Source organism: Gymnogyps californianus, chromosome 21, assembly GCF_018139145.2.
Source record: "Gymnogyps californianus isolate 813 chromosome 21, ASM1813914v2, whole genome shotgun sequence".
Classification (NCBI taxonomy): Eukaryota; Metazoa; Chordata; class Aves; order Accipitriformes; family Cathartidae; genus Gymnogyps; species Gymnogyps californianus.
This window is the reverse complement of record NC_059491.1, coordinates 2,851,317-2,870,374: the sequence shown is the minus strand read 5'-3', so window position 1 is coordinate 2,870,374 and position 19,058 is coordinate 2,851,317. Positions and strand designations below refer to the sequence as shown.

The 19,058-nt window shown below is 38.3% G+C and overlaps 1 protein-coding gene across 1 annotated transcript in view; it reads right to left on the bottom strand.

The window, feature by feature from the left end:
- Positions 1 to 822: 822 nt before the first annotated feature.
- Positions 823 to 19,058, bottom strand: part of SSU72 (SSU72 homolog, RNA polymerase II CTD phosphatase) — a 29,954-nt gene continuing 11,718 nt past the window's right edge. Inside the window, exons 3-5 of the mRNA XM_050909324.1 lie at positions 4,425 to 4,564; positions 2,474 to 2,592; positions 823 to 1,416 (exon numbers count right to left, since the gene is read on the bottom strand). Coding sequence (XP_050765281.1) covers positions 1,315 to 1,416; positions 2,474 to 2,592; positions 4,425 to 4,564 — 361 coding nt within the window. The 3' untranslated portion in view covers positions 823 to 1,314. The remainder of the gene's footprint in view (positions 1,417 to 2,473; positions 2,593 to 4,424; positions 4,565 to 19,058) is intronic.

The window sequence follows — 19,058 nt, the reverse complement described above, 5'->3', positions numbered from 1 at the left end:
AGAATGAGAGAGAGAAGCCAGGAGCTCAAACCTCATTTCATGCTACCTCACTTCTAACATGATGTTTAAAAAGTTGTCCTCACATATCCAAGTATTAAAGAGCACACAGACCTCATTTGCTCCAAATCGTTTACAGGTTCCTTTAACAAAACAACTTTTAAAGATCTTCTCTTGCCTGTAAGCAGCAACACTTTGCCAGTCACATTTTGAATGTCTAATAATTTGATTTGTTTTCACTTTTAACTTTATATCAGTTTGAACAAATAGAAGTCTGAGCTTTTGCTCTGTTTGTATACACATACGCAGTTTCTGGATTTTGAGCCGTGACAAGCATGTTTATTATTGCTGTATGGGAGGAAAATGCTTCTATTCAAGAGATACTTCAGTTAAAAAGTGCTGTAAACTATTTCTATTGACAGTGGAGTTTGCCATTTCTCCCCATCTTCCTTATAGAAGACATAGACACAATTGGCCCTGACTGCTACAGTTACAGCCTCACAGTCTTATTAATCTCACACACAATAATTCAAAAGCAATTAAGATCCCAAAAGATTTCCTGGTAGTGCCCTAATTCATGCAGAGAAAGCAGTTCACTTTACTTCAACACAGGATCAAAAATCATTATGAGCTGCCCAAATACACAGCCTCTCTGAACAAGGGACACAGTTCAGGTCTTTTGATTTCTATCAAGATCTTGCTGTCACTACCCTCTCCAAGACACTTTGGATGAATGAGCGTTCTTGTGCTACTTTAGATACTTTGTGTTTCACCTCACAGAGAACAGTCACACTTACTTAGCTTCTACTTTGAAAACAGACAAACTTACAGGTTTTTCATTTTTATTGGATGCTTCCAACTTTATATCTAATAATATACAGATATTCGTTTTTCATTGTTCCATTCATATCCTCACGTAGTTCAGCCATTCTGTCACATTAAAATAAAAAAAAGCACAACTGAAATAAAATAAATTTGTAAGCTGGAAAAATACATTATAAACTTATATTCAAGAAACATTCTCTTTATAATTAAAAACCTACTTGTAATAATTAAAGTAGGACTTAAAGAAAAACTTGATTTTCATTTTTAAATAGGTGGCCTTTGTGTATACTTCTAATCATCTCATATGTACAACCCCAACCAGTATCTCTGCCTACCTGTGACAGAATACCTGAAACAAAACAAAAAAGACACTGAAAAGGAGTTTTTAAACAAAAAAAGATCAATATTCATTTTCCAGGAAAATACAGTATAATCAGAATTTTAAACACATGCTTCCCTCATCTGTATTAAGGCCTAAGAGACAGATGTGCTTTAATAAAAGCAGACAGTATGAAGAAAAGTCCTTCCACTTTTCTCTTCAAATTCCTGTAACAGCTCATCTATTTCATTTTCCATGTCTTCTGTGTGCTGTATCTAGAAGAGAAAAAATACTAAGCAACTGGACTCCAAGGATATGATGTAGTTTAGAAAACTGCAATAATTCAATGCTTTCGGCTTACTGTGATATCTAAACCAGCAGGCTGTACCAAATAGCGCAGCACTGGGTGCTTTATTGAGATTCCCAGCATTCCCAAATGTACATATATTCTGCATCATGTTTATCTGCATATCCTTCCTTCTCCAACCCACTGAACTGGCACTTAACTAGTACTTTGTTGAGTAGGCAAAATCCATCCTCACTAGATAACAAATGGAAGCTTCAGAATAGCTACAAGCACACTGAACAGATGGCTAAAATTTCAAGTCCTTGAACCCTCTTAGGCTTTTTGAATCTGGAAAGGATTTAAGACCAGAATAGATCACACAGGCTGGAGTAAAAAAAAGCCTGTTGCGACACTGGAATAGGTGAACTCATCAACTTGCACACTGTAAAAGGACACAGATCCTTTCTCTGTTCTCTTCACAGTTACATCGACTGTTTTGAGTGCAGCTTATTTCAGTCTTACTTCAAGGGCTAGGGCCCCTGAACATGGATGACAGAAGGCACCTTTTTTTTCTTCCACATCATACACACAGCAGGGTGGTACTATGAAATACACCAACATAGGATGTTTTTCAAGTATATTGTGATTCAGAATGCAACTCTGATGTTTAAATCCCATGTATTACAACTGCTTTTGAAATGGACGTTTTTGCCGTAAACAGTGTTTTGAGTATGGGCTCAACACGTGTAATGGTTATGTGCAGTGCTTTGCAATACTGCTTTTCATGTAAGCTATCAACGCGTTGGTTTTGAGCACACACACAGAGAGTCCACTCTGGAAACCAGGAACTCAGTTACAATTCATCTGTTTGCAAAACAGCTCCAAAAAGAACCGCAAGAATTTGGAAACTTGTGTCTCTTGACATGGATTTTACTTAAACAACTTTTGCAATATGCAGCACCTTTAAGGAGTACTAAGCAAACCCCAACCCCTGTGCAGTCAGCTGGGTCTAAGGTACCCACAGGCAATGAGCCCTCTCTACTTACACACTGGCAGAGCTCACAGATAAGGAAAGCACCCAGGGTTGCCTCCTCATGGTTATCCTGAATGTCCACATTGATCACATGTACTGGCTGACATGTCTCCTGCTCTCTGGAATTTAAATCTATTTGAAAACAAAACACACGTAACAGCAAAACTTTGGGTGGAATGGTATCATATTTTACACAGAGTATTCATAAGATTTTTAAAAATACATAGACATTGTCCACCTCTGCCTTCTCCAAACTTGTTTTTAGAAAATTGTTTATTTAAAGTTGTCTTAAACAATAGTCCCTCTTATTTCAAAAAGAGGAGATGGATTTTGGAAACAAAAGAATTCAGTTTTGTGAAAGGGTCATGACAGTTTATTTGCCCTGGACAAGAAAAGTTACTGCTCATCTTACTCTGACAGTCTTTAAAGACCAAGATCAAGACTCTCAAAAGTCAAGAATGACTTTGGGCTTCCTCACCTGGAGAGTTTTAATTGCCTGGTTTTTTTTAAAAAGCACTGTACATCCAACACTCTGGAAATTAAACTGCAAGGTGAACTCCTACAAGTTAAACACTGATAGTCACATTAGACAATTCTAGCTTTAATGTGTTCCGCTTATTAACAAGGGGTGAAGGGGGAAAAATAAAACATGTTTTTCCTATTAATCCACCCATATATTATTGTTATGCCTCTTTAACATAACCTTCCTATTACAGACACTGTTTTTAGGCGACAAGTTGTTCTCTTCTAACCCTATTCTGCAATTTCATTTTGGCAAACCTGTTGATGCCTCCATTTTAGAATTTCAGCTTCCACATCTAGAGCCATTTGGTAGCACTCAAGCCTTCTTCCTTTCATTGGTCAATTATGAAGAGCATTACCATGAAGTTAGAGAGATGCAGAACTGGAAAATTAGCAAGTGGTTGCTCTTCACCTCCCTTCCTCAGGATACTCACCTAGAACACTGAAGTGAAAGCTGCTTTCTATATGAGAACATGCTGAACTTGCTGAAGGTCCATTCATGTACCAGGGCAGTTGCTCTCAGAACTTACCATTTCAAACACTTCACTTAAACATCCAGAACACTAATTGCTCAGCTTGCAGAAGCCCAAATGTATCATGTTCTGTATTGCTTGTGACATGACCACTGAGGACTGAAAAGGCAAGGCAACAGCCTTTTAAATTATGTGTATGATACTAATTCAGTTGGCTGGTCTTTCAGCGTAAAGGAAACGCCTTATACCTCACATAAGCCTGTATCCAGCATTTCCAGAAAAAGGCAGGGTTCTCAGCCCAGGAGCTAACTGAGTCATTGCTGAAACCCCATGACTTTCAGTGAGTTCACATCAAGCTTGCTGCATTGTGTTCATGCAGAACCCAATCCCCAACTGAGATTCTTCTGGTTATCTCACTTTGACCCATTTAAGGGCAAAGCTGTAGCATGTCTGCAGTGTTAACCATGCTCAAGAACAGTTTCTCCACCTGTACAGGAGGTATTTATTGTGGATAAACTGCTTGGTAGGTCACAGGAAGTCTTCTGCAGAGAAGAGAAGGGAAGTTGCATAAAGAAGACAGCTTAGACTTTGTTTCTCCATCAACCCAGGGTGAAAAAATGCTCACCACACACAACTCGCTAGTTTTCTAGATACATGAACATTTTCAAGCCAAACATGCATTTGAGTTTCTCCAAATACTTGCTATTTCCTTACGTCAGCCCTTAAAATTGCTATACAAACACATTCTCTTGTAGCTGCCAACACCAGCATCTTTTAGAAATAAGTATTCAGCCATCACTTCTCTGGTACATAAAGTCTACGTCAATGGACTGTGAGCTCTTGTCCCTGCTGGTGTTCCAGCAGCAGTAGTCAGAGGAGAGAGATGTTTCCAGATTTGTGAAGGACTTCATTGAAGAGGGGAAAAAAAGCACTCAAAGTTAACTTGGTTTATCAGTTCAAGGTCCTTACCTTCTACTACTTGATCATAGACTCTTTCTTCACACGTTAGGATCAAATCAAAAACATCTTTGCAGTTCTGGAATCTTTCTGGTCTTGGCTTGATTCTCTTATTTCTGTCCAACATGTGTAAAATCCCATTCTGTGTGTATCTGAAGTTGCTTGAGTTAAGTACCTTTACTTTAAGAGAAGTCATGTTTTTGAGCAAATGACCAGTACAAGTTAAATTATTACTGTATCTTTAAAATAAGATTCTTTCTGTTTGCAAGTATAAAGATCAGTGACCACTAAATAGATTCCTAAGGTGGCAGCATGATCCCCATCAGGGTAATTCATGCAGCTTCTGGTTTTCAGAGACCTGTCACTGTCACGAGTACAATGGCAGAGACAGCTTTAAAAGGCCCTCATAAGAGCTGAGTTCCTCAGAAGGACAACTTCTTTTGGGCAACTATTTTTATACCCATAAAGCTTAGAACACACAGACTTAGCTGTTTGCGTGAGCAGAATGTCCTACATTCACTTAAGTCACTGCCTCTCACTCCAGGAGCCTCTACCTTGAAAGTCAATTATATGGTGTTTCTAGTGTCAACTGCACATCTGCCTGAGGTCCTACTCAGGCCTCAGGTTTATGCAACTGAATTTCAAAAGGAAGTTAAATAAATCACAGAAGCATAATCCCTTAAAAATATCCCAAGATACAGAAATGGGAACGAAGAAAAACACTGATTTATGCCTGTCAGAATTTCAGTCACTGTGTGAAAGGAATCTGTTATGCTGCTTGGTAGCTATATTTATGCTGGTACTGTAACCTTGAGGCTTAAATTTACATCCTGTATCCCCCTTTCAGGCAAGATTCACTAATCCCACTGTCTTCTCAGCCTTCTGGGACATGCAGTTTCATTAGGAGCACACCAGGCTTGACTGTCACGTAAATCTGCTCACTTGACTAAAACCAAACTCCCTCTGAAGGCAAAGTTTTATGGGTAAATTAGGACTACCAGGAAAGATTTGAATTAAGAAAGCCTGGAAACTGATGCATCTCTTCCTTGCTTTGAAGCAGCAGTATTTTTAGCCATCTAAGTATGTATTTTTAAATTAAAATAGCAGTAAGGATAACAGTCTATGATTTCTTGAGAGAACAGAAGAATTCCAAGCAAAAAAGTCTCCATCATTAGTAGCAAGTATGTAAGAGGTCATCTCGGCTTATTTCCTTGTTGAAAAGGTCATATACATACCTAGCAGGTATCCTAATTCTTTTCAGAGAACAGTGCTAATCTTTTTTAAGAAAAGACCAACAACTTTGTCTACCTTTTTGCAGTTGCCCTCTGGTATCTCAAGTTTTACTGCCCTAGGTAGCCAGATCTGCACCTGCTAATCTATATGCTTCAAAGTGTTCTTGAACAGTTTTCAAGCAAATGGCCTCCAAAGCTTTGAAGTCTTTCAAGTGTTTAAGCTATACTAAAAATTAAACCCACCTTTCTACCTGTAAGAGTCTACTTTATATGGAAAATACGTTCAGTTCTCTTCTGTGTCTGCATCGTTACACTTTAACTACTTGACTAAAGAGAATTTCAATTTTGAATCACAAACTGAATGATACATTGTTTATCACAAATATATGTTGTCAATTCTTTCTCAGCCAACTGACTTCTACGGCATTTCTTTTCTTCAGGTCACCCCCAAGCCTTTTACCACTCTTCTTTCCCAAAAGATTTCTCCCTATATAATTAAAGAATTGTCCCTTTATAGCCCAAAGCTACCTCACAAGCAGCTCTTGTACACCAGCACCCACTGCTTCCTCACAGCACCCCTGTAAACTGTCCTTGGGTTTGTCATACTTGGAAAAAAATCCACATCAATATAGCCATTTCAGACCTCTGGTTGTTTGCAAAACATGAAAATGACTGCAACAGCCATTTTCAAAATACTTGTAAACATATGGTTGCATTGCTTTGTTCAGTTTGAAGGTGAGCCCTTTCTGGGCTCTACAGCATTCATTTCTACATCATGCAGTTCAAAGAAAAAAAAAATCCACAACATCCCACACACTTTTTTGGTTGGGTTTTTTTTTTTCCCCCTTTCCAGGATAAAATGTTGCTGGCATCTGTCCCCTAGCTTTCCTGACTGAGCTTGGAGACAGAATTACGCATATTCAAAAAAACCCACACAGTCAAGCTTTCTGCTTCACACAGTCGAGCTTTCTGCTGCCAACTTACAGCTATTTTTTTTTTCCAAGGGTCCATCTGCCTACAGAAGGAGGCTGAAATAAGCAGTTAAGATTCATGACACTTTCATATTTGGTTGTCTGAAATCTTTTTCACCTGAAAAACACCAACATACCATCCTTTCAGCAAGCGGGGGAAATGCGATCTGCATGATTGGTTTCAATGCATAATCATAACCCAGCTTCTTTCTCTTCATGAGCTTAGGCAAACGCAAAAGATATTACAACTTATTAATGGTTTCCACGATACTGCCAGATGTTGAATCATTTAAGTCAGACTTTGCCTTCCTTCCAACAGATTTCAACTCCATGCTCCCTATCCTATGCATCTCTGTTCTTTCTTTTCAGCAGTCACTTCTTCAGAAGGTACTCACAAAATTTTCACCTGGATTTCAGTACTGTTATGTTGTCTGGCCATAGCAGCCTTCTTAACACTACCATGCTCAGAAAGTCAACACCACCACACACACATTTATCTAAGAGGCCTTCACCTACTGCAAACTATTGGTATAGTAAATCCATCACATTTTTACAGTGAGTCCAATTCAGATATCACCTTTATTGGAATAACTATGCTAAACAGATCCACAATATAATGAAATTTATGCATGACAACTCAGTAATGGAAAGGCTTGATATAAAAAGGAGATGTTGCAATACAAGTTGAATTTTTCCAACAGATACAGCATTGTTGCTCATTCTTATGGAGATAGCTATAATCCAGCTATTTCCATTGTTACTGACATTCTCTCCATTTACTTAAGGATATCCCGTAACAATGTACTGATGAAGATATATGTGTATTTTTAAAAAAATAACACGAGTTATGTGTGTGTTTAGATTAAACCCCTAAAGCTTTCATAGCTTCTGCTACCCAAATTTAAAATTCCTGTCAGACACCAGAAACGCCTTTTACCATCCACTCGATATGTCTCTGCCCAATACACATGGCTAACCATCCTTTACCCCTCTAATGAGTTTCAGTAATTTTTTCACTGACAGGACCCAGAAAATACTTTTAGCTATGAGCACGAACCGAAGATCCGTATAGCCAAGACAGTACAGTCTCTTCCCCCCTTCTTCAGCACAGCATAGCCAGCAGTGACTGTACTTAACAGACCACACAGCGCTCAGTCTGGTTTTGTTCAGAAACCTAGATCATTGACAAAGCAACAAGCAGGTTCTACCAACTGCCTGAACATCAGCAAGTAATACTGATGCATTCTCTCTTCTCACATTCAGTGTTCGCTTTTGCAGATGTCCTTTCATGCGAGTGTTTGCTTTGAATTGGGCACTACAAACTTCAAAACCTGTGGCCAATATTACGTGATAAACGGATGGACACAGGAAGTCGTTCACTGCAACAATAACACAGAAAATACCAGTGATCCACAATATCCTCTCTAAATGCCTTTCCCCCCCTCCCAGGCAGTTTAAAAGTTCTAAAATACCAAAATGTTTCTGAGTTAGTCAAGTCCTCTCCAAAAGTCTCTACTGAAAGCAATTTCAATTAAAGATACTGTATAAACTATTCTCCCCAAACACTAGAATTATTCAGAAGTTGTACAGAACTGAAAGTCTATTTGCTGGTTTTACCCATCTTCCACCGCTGCACTGAAGTAACTGTTTTAACAGGTCCACTTCACAAAATATGAGTAAGTCTTGGTAGAAATTGTGAACAGGAGCTTTTGTTGAAGTGAAACTGGCATATGGGAGAACATCCACAGAATAATGCAGATAATCCTGAGAAGCAGAAGTGTTTTCTTGTTCAATATATTCTCATAACTATCTTCACACATTGATTATGATTAATTCCTTGCTCTCACCGCCCCAAACCTGCACTGTATGTCTTAAAACCTACAATGACGCTAAAATTAAAAAAATTAAAATCTTCCCTACCCCAGAATACTATTTTTCAATGTCCATATGCACCACTCCCATGTTGAAGATTACCATAACAACTGCATTGCTTTCACAAGTGTCCAACTTCCTGTTTTGCTGACAGTGTTTCTTGTGTAGTTGAACAGAGTGGCAAAGATTTGGAGGTTACCAGACTATGAAATTCAATAAAATGTAGATTGCTGTTTTTGTTAGGAAATTGGATCCTTACAAACCTGAAAGATATTTCTGGCTATAATTTTGTGAGAACTACTGTTGGAAATTCATTAAGAAAAAAAATCTAGGGGAAAAAAACGCATGTAGCTTTTTCAACATCAGTCAGCCCCTTAACACTGTATGATTATCATCTCTGTCAGAGGTCAGCTGGGTAAAACATGTTAAAAAGAAGTAACAGGCAGACTTAGAACAACGATGACAACAAAAATTTCTCCTACGGATGCTACATGTTATTCCATTCAGGTACTATGAAAATTAACAGAAAAAACCCAAAACACTCAAGCACACGCTCTTGCCTATTTACACTCTCTCCTAATTAGGTCTTCCAGGGTCTGGTCTGTATTTTTGTAATTTTTGAAAGTTGTACTGAATATGCTCATACAGTCATATAAAAAAAATCACTCATGGTGTAATTAATTTTTTTTAATGACTCAAATGTTAGCGCTATCTCCCCATCTATGCCTGTTAACAATACACTCATTCCTCTGTTTAGCTATATTTGAGAACAGTAGTTATTCCAAGTTCTATTTCAGAAGCCAACTTTTTAGGAAACTAAAGAAGGTCTTTAGAACAACTTGTAAATCTGTCTATGAAGGATTAAAGGGAGTCTAGGCATTCTCTTCTTCACACCAAACAGCAGAATCTAGTAGGAAAGTGACATGGAGTTTCTCTGCAGGGATAGACAGCACCTTTTTTTTTTTTTTTAAATAGCTCCTGGATAAAATATGGCATATTCCCTCAAGAACTACACATTGAGACTAATTCCCCCAATACATCAATATTAAGTGGACTGCCAGCACCTGAAAGAGTACTAAATCTGCATTAAAGTAATAGCCAAATGCATCAGATTTGACTTCCCATTAATCAGAATTCTGCCCTCCTTGCCCCCAACATGAAGTGCTATCTATGTGTCACACCTTACCCAGCCTTAGACCTTCTATCACTTCCAGACCTCAAGGTTTTATGTCGAATACACTTCTCAAGTAGAAGCACAACAGGACAGCAAGAAGAAAGCAAGCTCAGAAACAGAAGACAAGATTACAATAACATACTGGCTGGAACTTGAGCATTTTTATCACCAAACAATCTTATAGAAAGTTACGTAAGAAAACCAAGTTTTATTTGCATTAAATAAAAACAGATACTCTTGTTAGGGCACAAAGCATATGGCAAGATACAGGGTACAGAAAGCAACTAGTCTGCACAGAAATTATTATGAATTATGTTTAGATAACCTGTACTTGAAGTTGACGAAAAGCAACAGATTAGCAAAGAAAAAAACAGGAGGCTTTGAAAAATCCCAAGATCAGACAGTTAAAGGTTGAAAGAGGTACACTGCACAACAGTAGACACATTTGAATCTGTCAGAGTACAAGATCACTGCTTCTTTTCCCAGAGCAGTAGGAATCAAGAATAGCTATTAAATTCATTGGGAATAAAGCCAGTTGATGGTGAGGTTTTTTTTCCAGTAACTAGGATGATGGGGCCTCTACCTGCCATCTCAGTTTTGAGATACAAGACTGCAAAATTCTGAATGAGAAATTCAGGAAAACGGGATGGACCAAAATCAGAGTTGGACATAGCCAGATGAGTTCTGTTTCCCACTAAATTATTGTTTTGCAGAGCTCAGCAGCCAACTGCAATCAGAATGCTCCATTAATTCAGCAGGGAGATTTCAACAGTAGTTCAACCTCAGAGCTTGATATTCAGGAATGGATAGACAGGAATGACCATCACCTTAGGCCATCTAAGTTGCATGTTTATAAAGGAATGTGTATTTCAGAACTTGTAAAACACCACCTGGATACCAAGCACCATGTAAGAAATGCAAGCAAGCAAACTAAATTTCACGCCTACTTCTTTACACTAACATGTTTCAGCACATGATGCTGCATTTTAAGACAAAGGCTTCTTTGTTTTCATTTCTTACCGCTACTGCTTACAGAGTGGCATTTTAGTGGTGGCAATCATTGTACCTAGACAATTTACTTTCAGAAGTATTTTTCATACCTTAAGAAATTTAGATTAATTCAACCACGCAGGTTTAGAAGGCTGTATGTAAGCATCTACATCTAAGGTCATCGAGGCAGAAAACTTTCCTTCATAGTGGGTGAAAAAGAATCTGGTGTATCTGTAGCCTAGCTACTTTGTTTCAATTCTTCCACCCTCCATGGAAAAAAAAAAATCATCTAAAACATCGCTTTCTCTCCTCTTGGCATAAGGGCATCCAACCAGGTCCCATCAACACTACTAGTTTGCAGATGACTGAACTTAGGTAAGTGTTGCCTTATACAATTTATATACCAATATATTGACCTATTTAAGTTAAAATCCTGTATGATAAGAGCAAAATGATCTCTTACTGATTATTCAGTAAGTTTCATTTTAACTCCCAGGTGAAACTGAACATGAAACTCAGACATGATTTGAGCTGAAGTTTTTGAGGTATATAAATTAATTACATAGTCATCTAAAGTATACTAGAGACCAATTTATTAAACATAATTGGGCAAGCTATATTTGCTAAAATGTATACACACTTTTTAGGAAAAAAACATCTTTAAAGTAATGGCTGGCACCCAAAGCTTCTACATCTTCAAACAAATCTGACATGCTGATTATTCATTTTGGTGCAGCTGTCATCATACTCAAACACTGCAATTCTTCTTTGTGAAAAAAACAGCAGCAGAGCAGAATACTTCTCACACTAGTATGAATGGCATTTACAGGTCTCTTTTCCATATCATCTTAATTTATTTATTAGTATCTGCATTATAAACAGAAAATACATTGTGTTAAACTCTGCTTGGCAAAATGCCTAGGACCTGTATTTCCTTAAAGAAAGTGTGTGGGGGGGATAAGACTGCCCAACCTTCTTCCACCTTCAGAATCAGTTCCTTTACAGGGAATAAAAGACTAAAAATGGGCATCAGCACTACGAATTCTACTTTCCAAGCAACTGTGATTATGACTGCAAGAACTGCCTACATTCCACATCCAGAGCGCAAATTGCCTTTCATTTGGAATTGAAATTGTGTGGGTTTAGTACAAACCAGAGTTTGTTCACAAGTCTTTTGTGGCATTGTGTAACTTATAGTCTTAACACTGAGGATACGGCATCCCAAAATATCACAAAAATACTAATTTGGGTTAAATAACATTTCTGAGAACATTTGTGCCTGCGTTAATGACTTGCAAAGAATTGAAGTGTCACTTGTTTTTCATTGCTAAGGACAACTACATAGCATTTCTAAGCTACAAGCTGCACAGATAAAATCCAGCTGAGCATGCTCACAGTAGTTGGTCCAAATACAACAACATGCTAGCCATGCTCATTTCCTCAAGTCTGGTTGAGCCCTAAAGCTGAGGGCTACATACCCACACATCACTGAAAGAAGGAAAAATCTTTAGCCTAGAGCTCAAGTGCCAGACTGACTTCTCGGTGCTGAACAGCTGAAACTATATTTGAGGATGAAACTGGACAGATACAAGCTGTCAAAGGGGAAAAGAATGGGAGCAATGGCAAAGTCCACTGCCAAAGAGCTGGAGAAAGGATCTCACAGACATACTGAAGGGACTACCAGAAAGACAAGGATACCAGAGACAGAACACAAGATAACTTCAAAGATGTGGCCTTCAAAGATGTGCCATGTTTGACTATGCCATCAAGCAGTTGACTATGCACTTCATCCAAATGTGTACTTCAAGAGGAGTTTGATTTTGATTGTTGGAATCAACGATGTCTTGGTCACTTGGCAAGACAGCTCAAACTACTCATAAGTCCAGTACGTGTCATGGACATGTAACAACGGAATACAGAAATCATTATCAGGACCAGTAGGCAAGCAAGAGGGAATCGTAAGAGGATTCGTAAGTTTCTTTTGTATTTGAATCATTACTTTTGTATGCTCTTCTCAGGCTTAGAAACAAGTGCCAGATTTCAGATGAGCAGCAAATGTAGGATTGGGTGGGGGGGAAGTACTTTAAGGTAGCTGTGAGGAGAGAGGGCTGTGAGAAAAACATCAGTCATTCCATTTAATGTCTCAGAGAAACAGGGTCTGCAACAATTATTTTCAAATTGGTTTCCGTTGTTGTCATTGCTTTGTACTGTAAAACTCAAAGGTAATTTTCAACTAAATAGAGTTATGGCTGGATAGGGTAACTCAGATAAAGCAAAACGCAAGTATTACAAAACTTAAACCAATTAAGCCATTTCATTTAACACATTTGGGAAATCTGAGAACACATTCATAAAGACAGCAGGACCACTTTTAAACAGCAGCATGCAGAGCAAGAAGCATGCTGGATGAGGTCTGCAGTAAACATTCCTTAGTGCAACACTACAAACAGGATACTGAAGAAGAGAGGGATACGGTTAATCCACAGTATGATTAACAACCAATTTTGCAAAGCTTACATACACACAACTTGTGTGCCTTGGGTAAACACTTCTCACAATAAGCCCTTCTCACACTGGTCATTAGTATGTCTCCATTCTTGCATTAAATTCCAAAGATCCTGAAGACTGCCAATTCTGCCACTGGGCAGCAACAAAGCTAGAAGACCTCCTCCCCCTGACCCCAGCTTACTATCTTCTGAAAATACAGTACTTTAATCACTTTGGGTTTTTTCCTGAAATGTTATCTATGCTATGCCAATTAGAGGTATATGGCAGCAAGACAGTCTGAATTTCTTTCACACATCCTGAAAACGGACTTCAGTAATTCATACGACTTCTGATTTTAATGCTACTTTCACTACCTTGTATCAAATCAGTCAAAAGTAACCAACCCCTAAAGTAGCAGCATCACGTTTGGGAAAGTTAAGCATCTACATGCATATTTCTATTAGATTCCCTCTTTCGCTGACTTTCAGAAGTTTATTGCAGATTTTTTTTGAAAAAAGTTCTCATGTATATGAATTTCTCAAGGCTGACTGAGCTGTATCTGGGATATGAAGCCCTTCAGACACTTCTTGCATGTACACTAGCAGCATACATGAACAAGATCTTCCAACAAGAATTCCATGCCAGCAACTGTTCTCTATATTGAGTGGGATTTTATAAACACAGTTGTGTCAGCCCACTTGTTTCTACTGAGATGGAAAGTAAGAAACTGGCACACACCTCTCCTGCCATTCCTATGCTAGACTTCTAATGTGTGCTGCTAAGTACTTCTTTATATGTTGGTCCATTGCTGAAACCTTGCTATATTTACCCTAGTTGAATAAATCTGGCATCTGGATCCCCAAGTGCCAGAACAATTGTATTTGAAATACATAGAAGGATATATGCTATCCTTCACAAAACACCGTGATCCAAATAATTCCGCCAATGCTTGAAGCACATGCCTGCACACACTCTCGTGTACTCTAAGAGTACAAGGAGTATGACCAGTGTAAAATGATAACAATGGCCATCTTACTCAGATTTCTCTTACCTTTCACATTTTTCTGATCTTCCTTCTATCAAGATGTGGGTTATTGATCACGTTTCCAAATGCATCCAAAGTTTCCAAAAAATCCAAAGTTTCCAAAAAATCTTTCATTTCGATCTGTTAGAAGTTTTCAAAATGCTCCTCTATAAGTAGCTGAAAGATGTTTTATGCCATACTACGTGGACATGGGGCAAGCTACACAGAAGTGAGTTTTCAAAACGCTTCATGGAAGCAGGTGACATATAAGCCATCTCAGATGTAAATTATCAGAAACACTTGGCACAGTTCAGTCGATTTCTACTATTCGTACCTCTGGCAGTATTGAGAAATTTTTAAGATCAGACTCCTTAAACAAAAATGATGAAGCATCAAACTTCCACTTGCTCTTCCATACCCAAAAGTGGTTTGTCTTGCACGAATATAACTTGATCACTCTAGAGTCAAAAGCATCAAAATTAATTGCTAAAACTATGAAGATTTATTTCTTCCCAGTAAACTAAATCGAATTTCTTTCTTCACAGTAGTATTTTTCAAAACCATCTTCTATAACTTAAGCTGTTGGTTTTGCTGCAAGTTTCTAGATGCTTTAGTAAAGGTAGAAGCTGTGATGCCACAAGATTCAATTAGAGCTGCTTAACTTGGAGCTTTAGTAAGAAGCAATGGTGGTACCAAGAGAATGCTAACTTTGCCTAAATGGAAATAAATGTGATTTATACCTAAAAGGTCTACCATTTTAAAAGGTGGCAGACATGACACTAGTACTCCATACACAAAGTTTAAGTAGAAAATGCTGCAAGATAAAATGCTCCTGCAAAAAACTCCCTATCTTTAGTTACAAATACAAGAGCAAAGAACAAGAAGTGGTAATACATATTTGCAAACTGTGTGTGGAAATATGCCTTCAGTCCATCTGTTAAATGTTTTCACTATCTTTCTGCATATCCAAGAAAAATGGCATAAACATCCCAGAAGTCAGGCACAGAGGTTTTACTGTCTTGCAACTAATGCTAGTTGAAGAAATTATAGTCACTACCCTGAAGATGGAAATTGTTTTGGAATCAATATAAGAAAAAAATATGTATAAGCATCCCTTATGTTGGCACAGAATAAATTTTGTGTTAGTCTGAAGCAATCTCTTCAAGGCAAGAAACAGTAGTCTACTGTCACTTCTCTCCCCTCATTCAAGTCCAGGATGAAATTGCCAAACTAGGACCAAACATAGCTATGCTCATTTTTATGCTGCAGACTGCTTTTAAAGTTTTATCAACTACAGATTACAAACAGGACTGAGTAGGATTTAAGCCAATGCCCAAGAGCAGAGGCAGCAAAATTTTTTTACTTACCCTTATACAAAAGTCCCTTACAAAGATGATAGTCTATAAACAAAGAAAACCCATGCTAAGAAGTTAGCTATGCAAAGAGCAAACAATATGAGTGTCTTGCTGCATTTACTGCTAACACTACTTATGAAAGCTTCCTGTGTTATATCACAAGCAACAGAGCCAATGCATTATGATCTGCTTATGCAGCAAAACATTTCTAAGCAACGCTAATTGTGCATGGTGCATTCAGGAGGCCAGCAGACTGCAAGGACATATTTTGGCTAGACATTCAAGTAGCCTTATTTTTAACATCCATTCAAATATGTGAAGTCTCAGATCCAAAGTGTCACCTTTACTTCCAAGAATGCCCTTTTAAAGACACTTAAAGATTCAAAAGTATGTGTTCATTCATAGAGTTGATACATTATGACTGAAACACAGTCAATGAAATCACTCAAATTCTAAATGGATTTTACAATAGTTATCAGCTTCAGACAGGATCCTTTAGGCAGAATTCTTTCATCTGTTCAGGACTCACCTCGGTTAACGAAATAAACCTTCCAAAGACTACCTAGAAGACAGACAGGATGGCAGAGGATGTTTTATATGCTGAAAAACATTTAATATTAGACTGGAGTCTGTAGTTTCTACCATGTCCCAGAAGTTCAAATACAGAGGAAATAATATTTAAATAATGTAATTTATATGTTTTATGTATTTTTAAATAATTTTAAATATTTCCTTTTTAATGTGAATGAAAAGAAGATTAATGGCAGTCTGATCAGAAGCCAAACAAAAAGTACTGAAAACTGCTGCCTCTGAAAGGCTGCCTAAGATTTTGTGAAGTGTTTTGGTCTTATGATCCTTCATGGAGAAAAAGGGATTGGAATTCAGCTTATGGCTGGAAGCGTATAGATTTGCAGAAATGTGCCTCTTAAAAGATTGTTCAAATCCAGTTTAAACACTGCTTTCCATCCTCATCCCTTCCCTCTATTTCTAGGAGCATTAAAGTACTTCAAAAGACATGTTAAGAAAGAAAATGAGACTTGTGCTGCACTGCATTCAAAAGAAGTTTTGCCACTGACATGCAGCAGGCCATGATTTCAACCACTTTTAGCTTTTGCAAGGTCAGGCTTCAAAAAAATGGAAAAAACCAACAACAAACCAAACCCCCAAACACACCTAGACCAAAACATTCCAAAGTGGTTTACAGAGATACAGAAACTATCCCACTGACCACTGGAATGACAGCTCAGAACAGAAGCTGACAACTGTTTATCGGTTCAAAATCCATGAAGAAAACCAAATGAAAACGTAAGATAAATACATGCATGAAGAGCTTACCTGAAGTGGAATTTAATTAAGTTACTCCTCAAGATTGAGCTATATGGCCCCAACAAGCAGGGTGCAGATGCTCTGCAGATCTCACTAGTCCTCCTGTGCACCCATGCAGTGGTAACTTTCCCCATTAAGCAACTCAAGGTTGCTTTGTACAGCCTCCAGTAAAGTGGTCCAACATAAACGCTCCATGTATTAGGGTAGTTCATTAATGTCAGGAATTACTACTCAAGTATTATGGATCCTACAGCTTTAGTTACAGGTGGCAGAAGTTTCTGCAGCAAACAAACGGTATTCAAAAGAAACTGGGGAAGTGGTTTAGAGCAAGATATTCCTGTCACTGCCAACTTTTCCCACAACTTTTCCCCATCAATGCCTGCACAGTCATAAGCTCAGGCCATGAATCATCCGGCTATCAGTATCATATGCCACTTTTTGAAAGTGGGAAAACACAACTAAGCGGCAAGATCCAAGATACCATTCGATACTACACCCCCCTCAAGAAAATGAAAGTTAAGCCCAACAGAAGGAAGGTCTTGCATAAACAAACAATTTAAGAGATGTGAAGTGCAGAAAAACTTCTGGTTTATGCTCTAGATAAACTATATCAGAAATGGAAATCCTTATATCTGGTCCCTTACTTACCAGGCTAAGAAAATGGAATAAAGCCACTACTTATTAACTGGCTTCTCCACATCAGTTTACTCCAATGTTAAGAAGATATATTGGAGCAAACTGATCAGTTCAAAAGCAAGAATTCTCAAGAACCTGACTATATGAAGCCAGGAATTCTAAACAACTAAGACCAAGGCTTCAACAGACAGACGCTACTATGCTCATAGCTAGGAAAAGGTGGTAGATGTAATCCTGGACTAGCTGCATACTTACAGAATTTTAGTTTATTAGCAGGTGTGTTACGACAATTCCCTTTCAGTTTTAGTCCCCGATTTAAAAATATTAATCTCTTACTGACTCCACCCTTCAGACTGAATAGAGAATGACTTCCTATTGACCTGTAAGATAGTCTGACCATGGTCCAACAAGCAATTCTATTTCTTGCCTTGACCAGAACCCAGCAACACACTCACACTACAATGGATGTGCAGTATTTCGCAGCCAGCTTATCAATCCTGTAGCTGATGCCAAGTAACTTTCTACTATAGTTGAGAGACACTGCGTAAGAAACTGATTCCTTTCTTCCAGTACTAGTGTTAAGGGAGAGCAGAGGAAACCTTCTGGAAGGGCTGACTATTAATACCCAAACTGTATTGTCCCATGAAGCTAAGCTTGACTCCCAAGGCAGGAGATGCAGTTTTTCTGCAAGAAAAGCCTAAATGCAGTGATGTCTGACTAAGATTTCAGCACTAAAGGATCCTCCTTCATCACCACCCTACAAAGACAGAAAAATTACTCCTCAATACAGCCTCACTGTTTCTGGATGCCCCCTCATCTCAGCCAGTCCCGATCCTCTTTGTGTTTATTCCTCTTCATGGGCACAGGAGATGGTGTCTCAAGTGGGACTGAAAAGTTTTGGGAAAGGCACAGAATCCTTCTCCTACACAGTTCTACAGTGAAGCCAATTTAGGTCAACAATATACTTCTGTTGGCCTTCCTCATCTTCTGTAGGGAGATAAAGATTTCAGTTTTGTTCATCTAGACCCTGTGAAGATCTTGTGCATGCCAGAACCTGCTTCAGACTTTCTTCCCCCCTTCAATTCTGGAACTGCTATACATAATCCCTCAAGCCCACACTTGCTCCAAAGCCACCACATTTTCCTCTACTGATGTTCTACCACAATGCATCTTACCAGTTAATAGAGCACATCTTCTTAGGCAGATGGAAGACTGGGGGATAAACCAGGGATAAGCGTCAGCTATGGGGAGACCATAATGCTACAAATATTCACTGGCAAAGACGTCTGTATATGGCAGAAGAAACTGGTTCCACTTGTTCTGAATGTGAAGGGTATTATTAAAAAAACCCAACAACCACTACATAGCAGCAATAGCACAAAATGTACCATATGGCCATCCAGCTTAAATATGGAGTTCGGAGAAAAAACTAGATCCCAATCACCTAGACTATCCTTTTTTTTTTTTTTTGACAGAAAAGAATCCTTATGTCTTTGAGTGATATGTACCAAGCCAGTTTTTCTTCTTCATTTTTGAAACATTTTCCTTTCTAACTGAAGCACACCTTCAGTAATTTCTT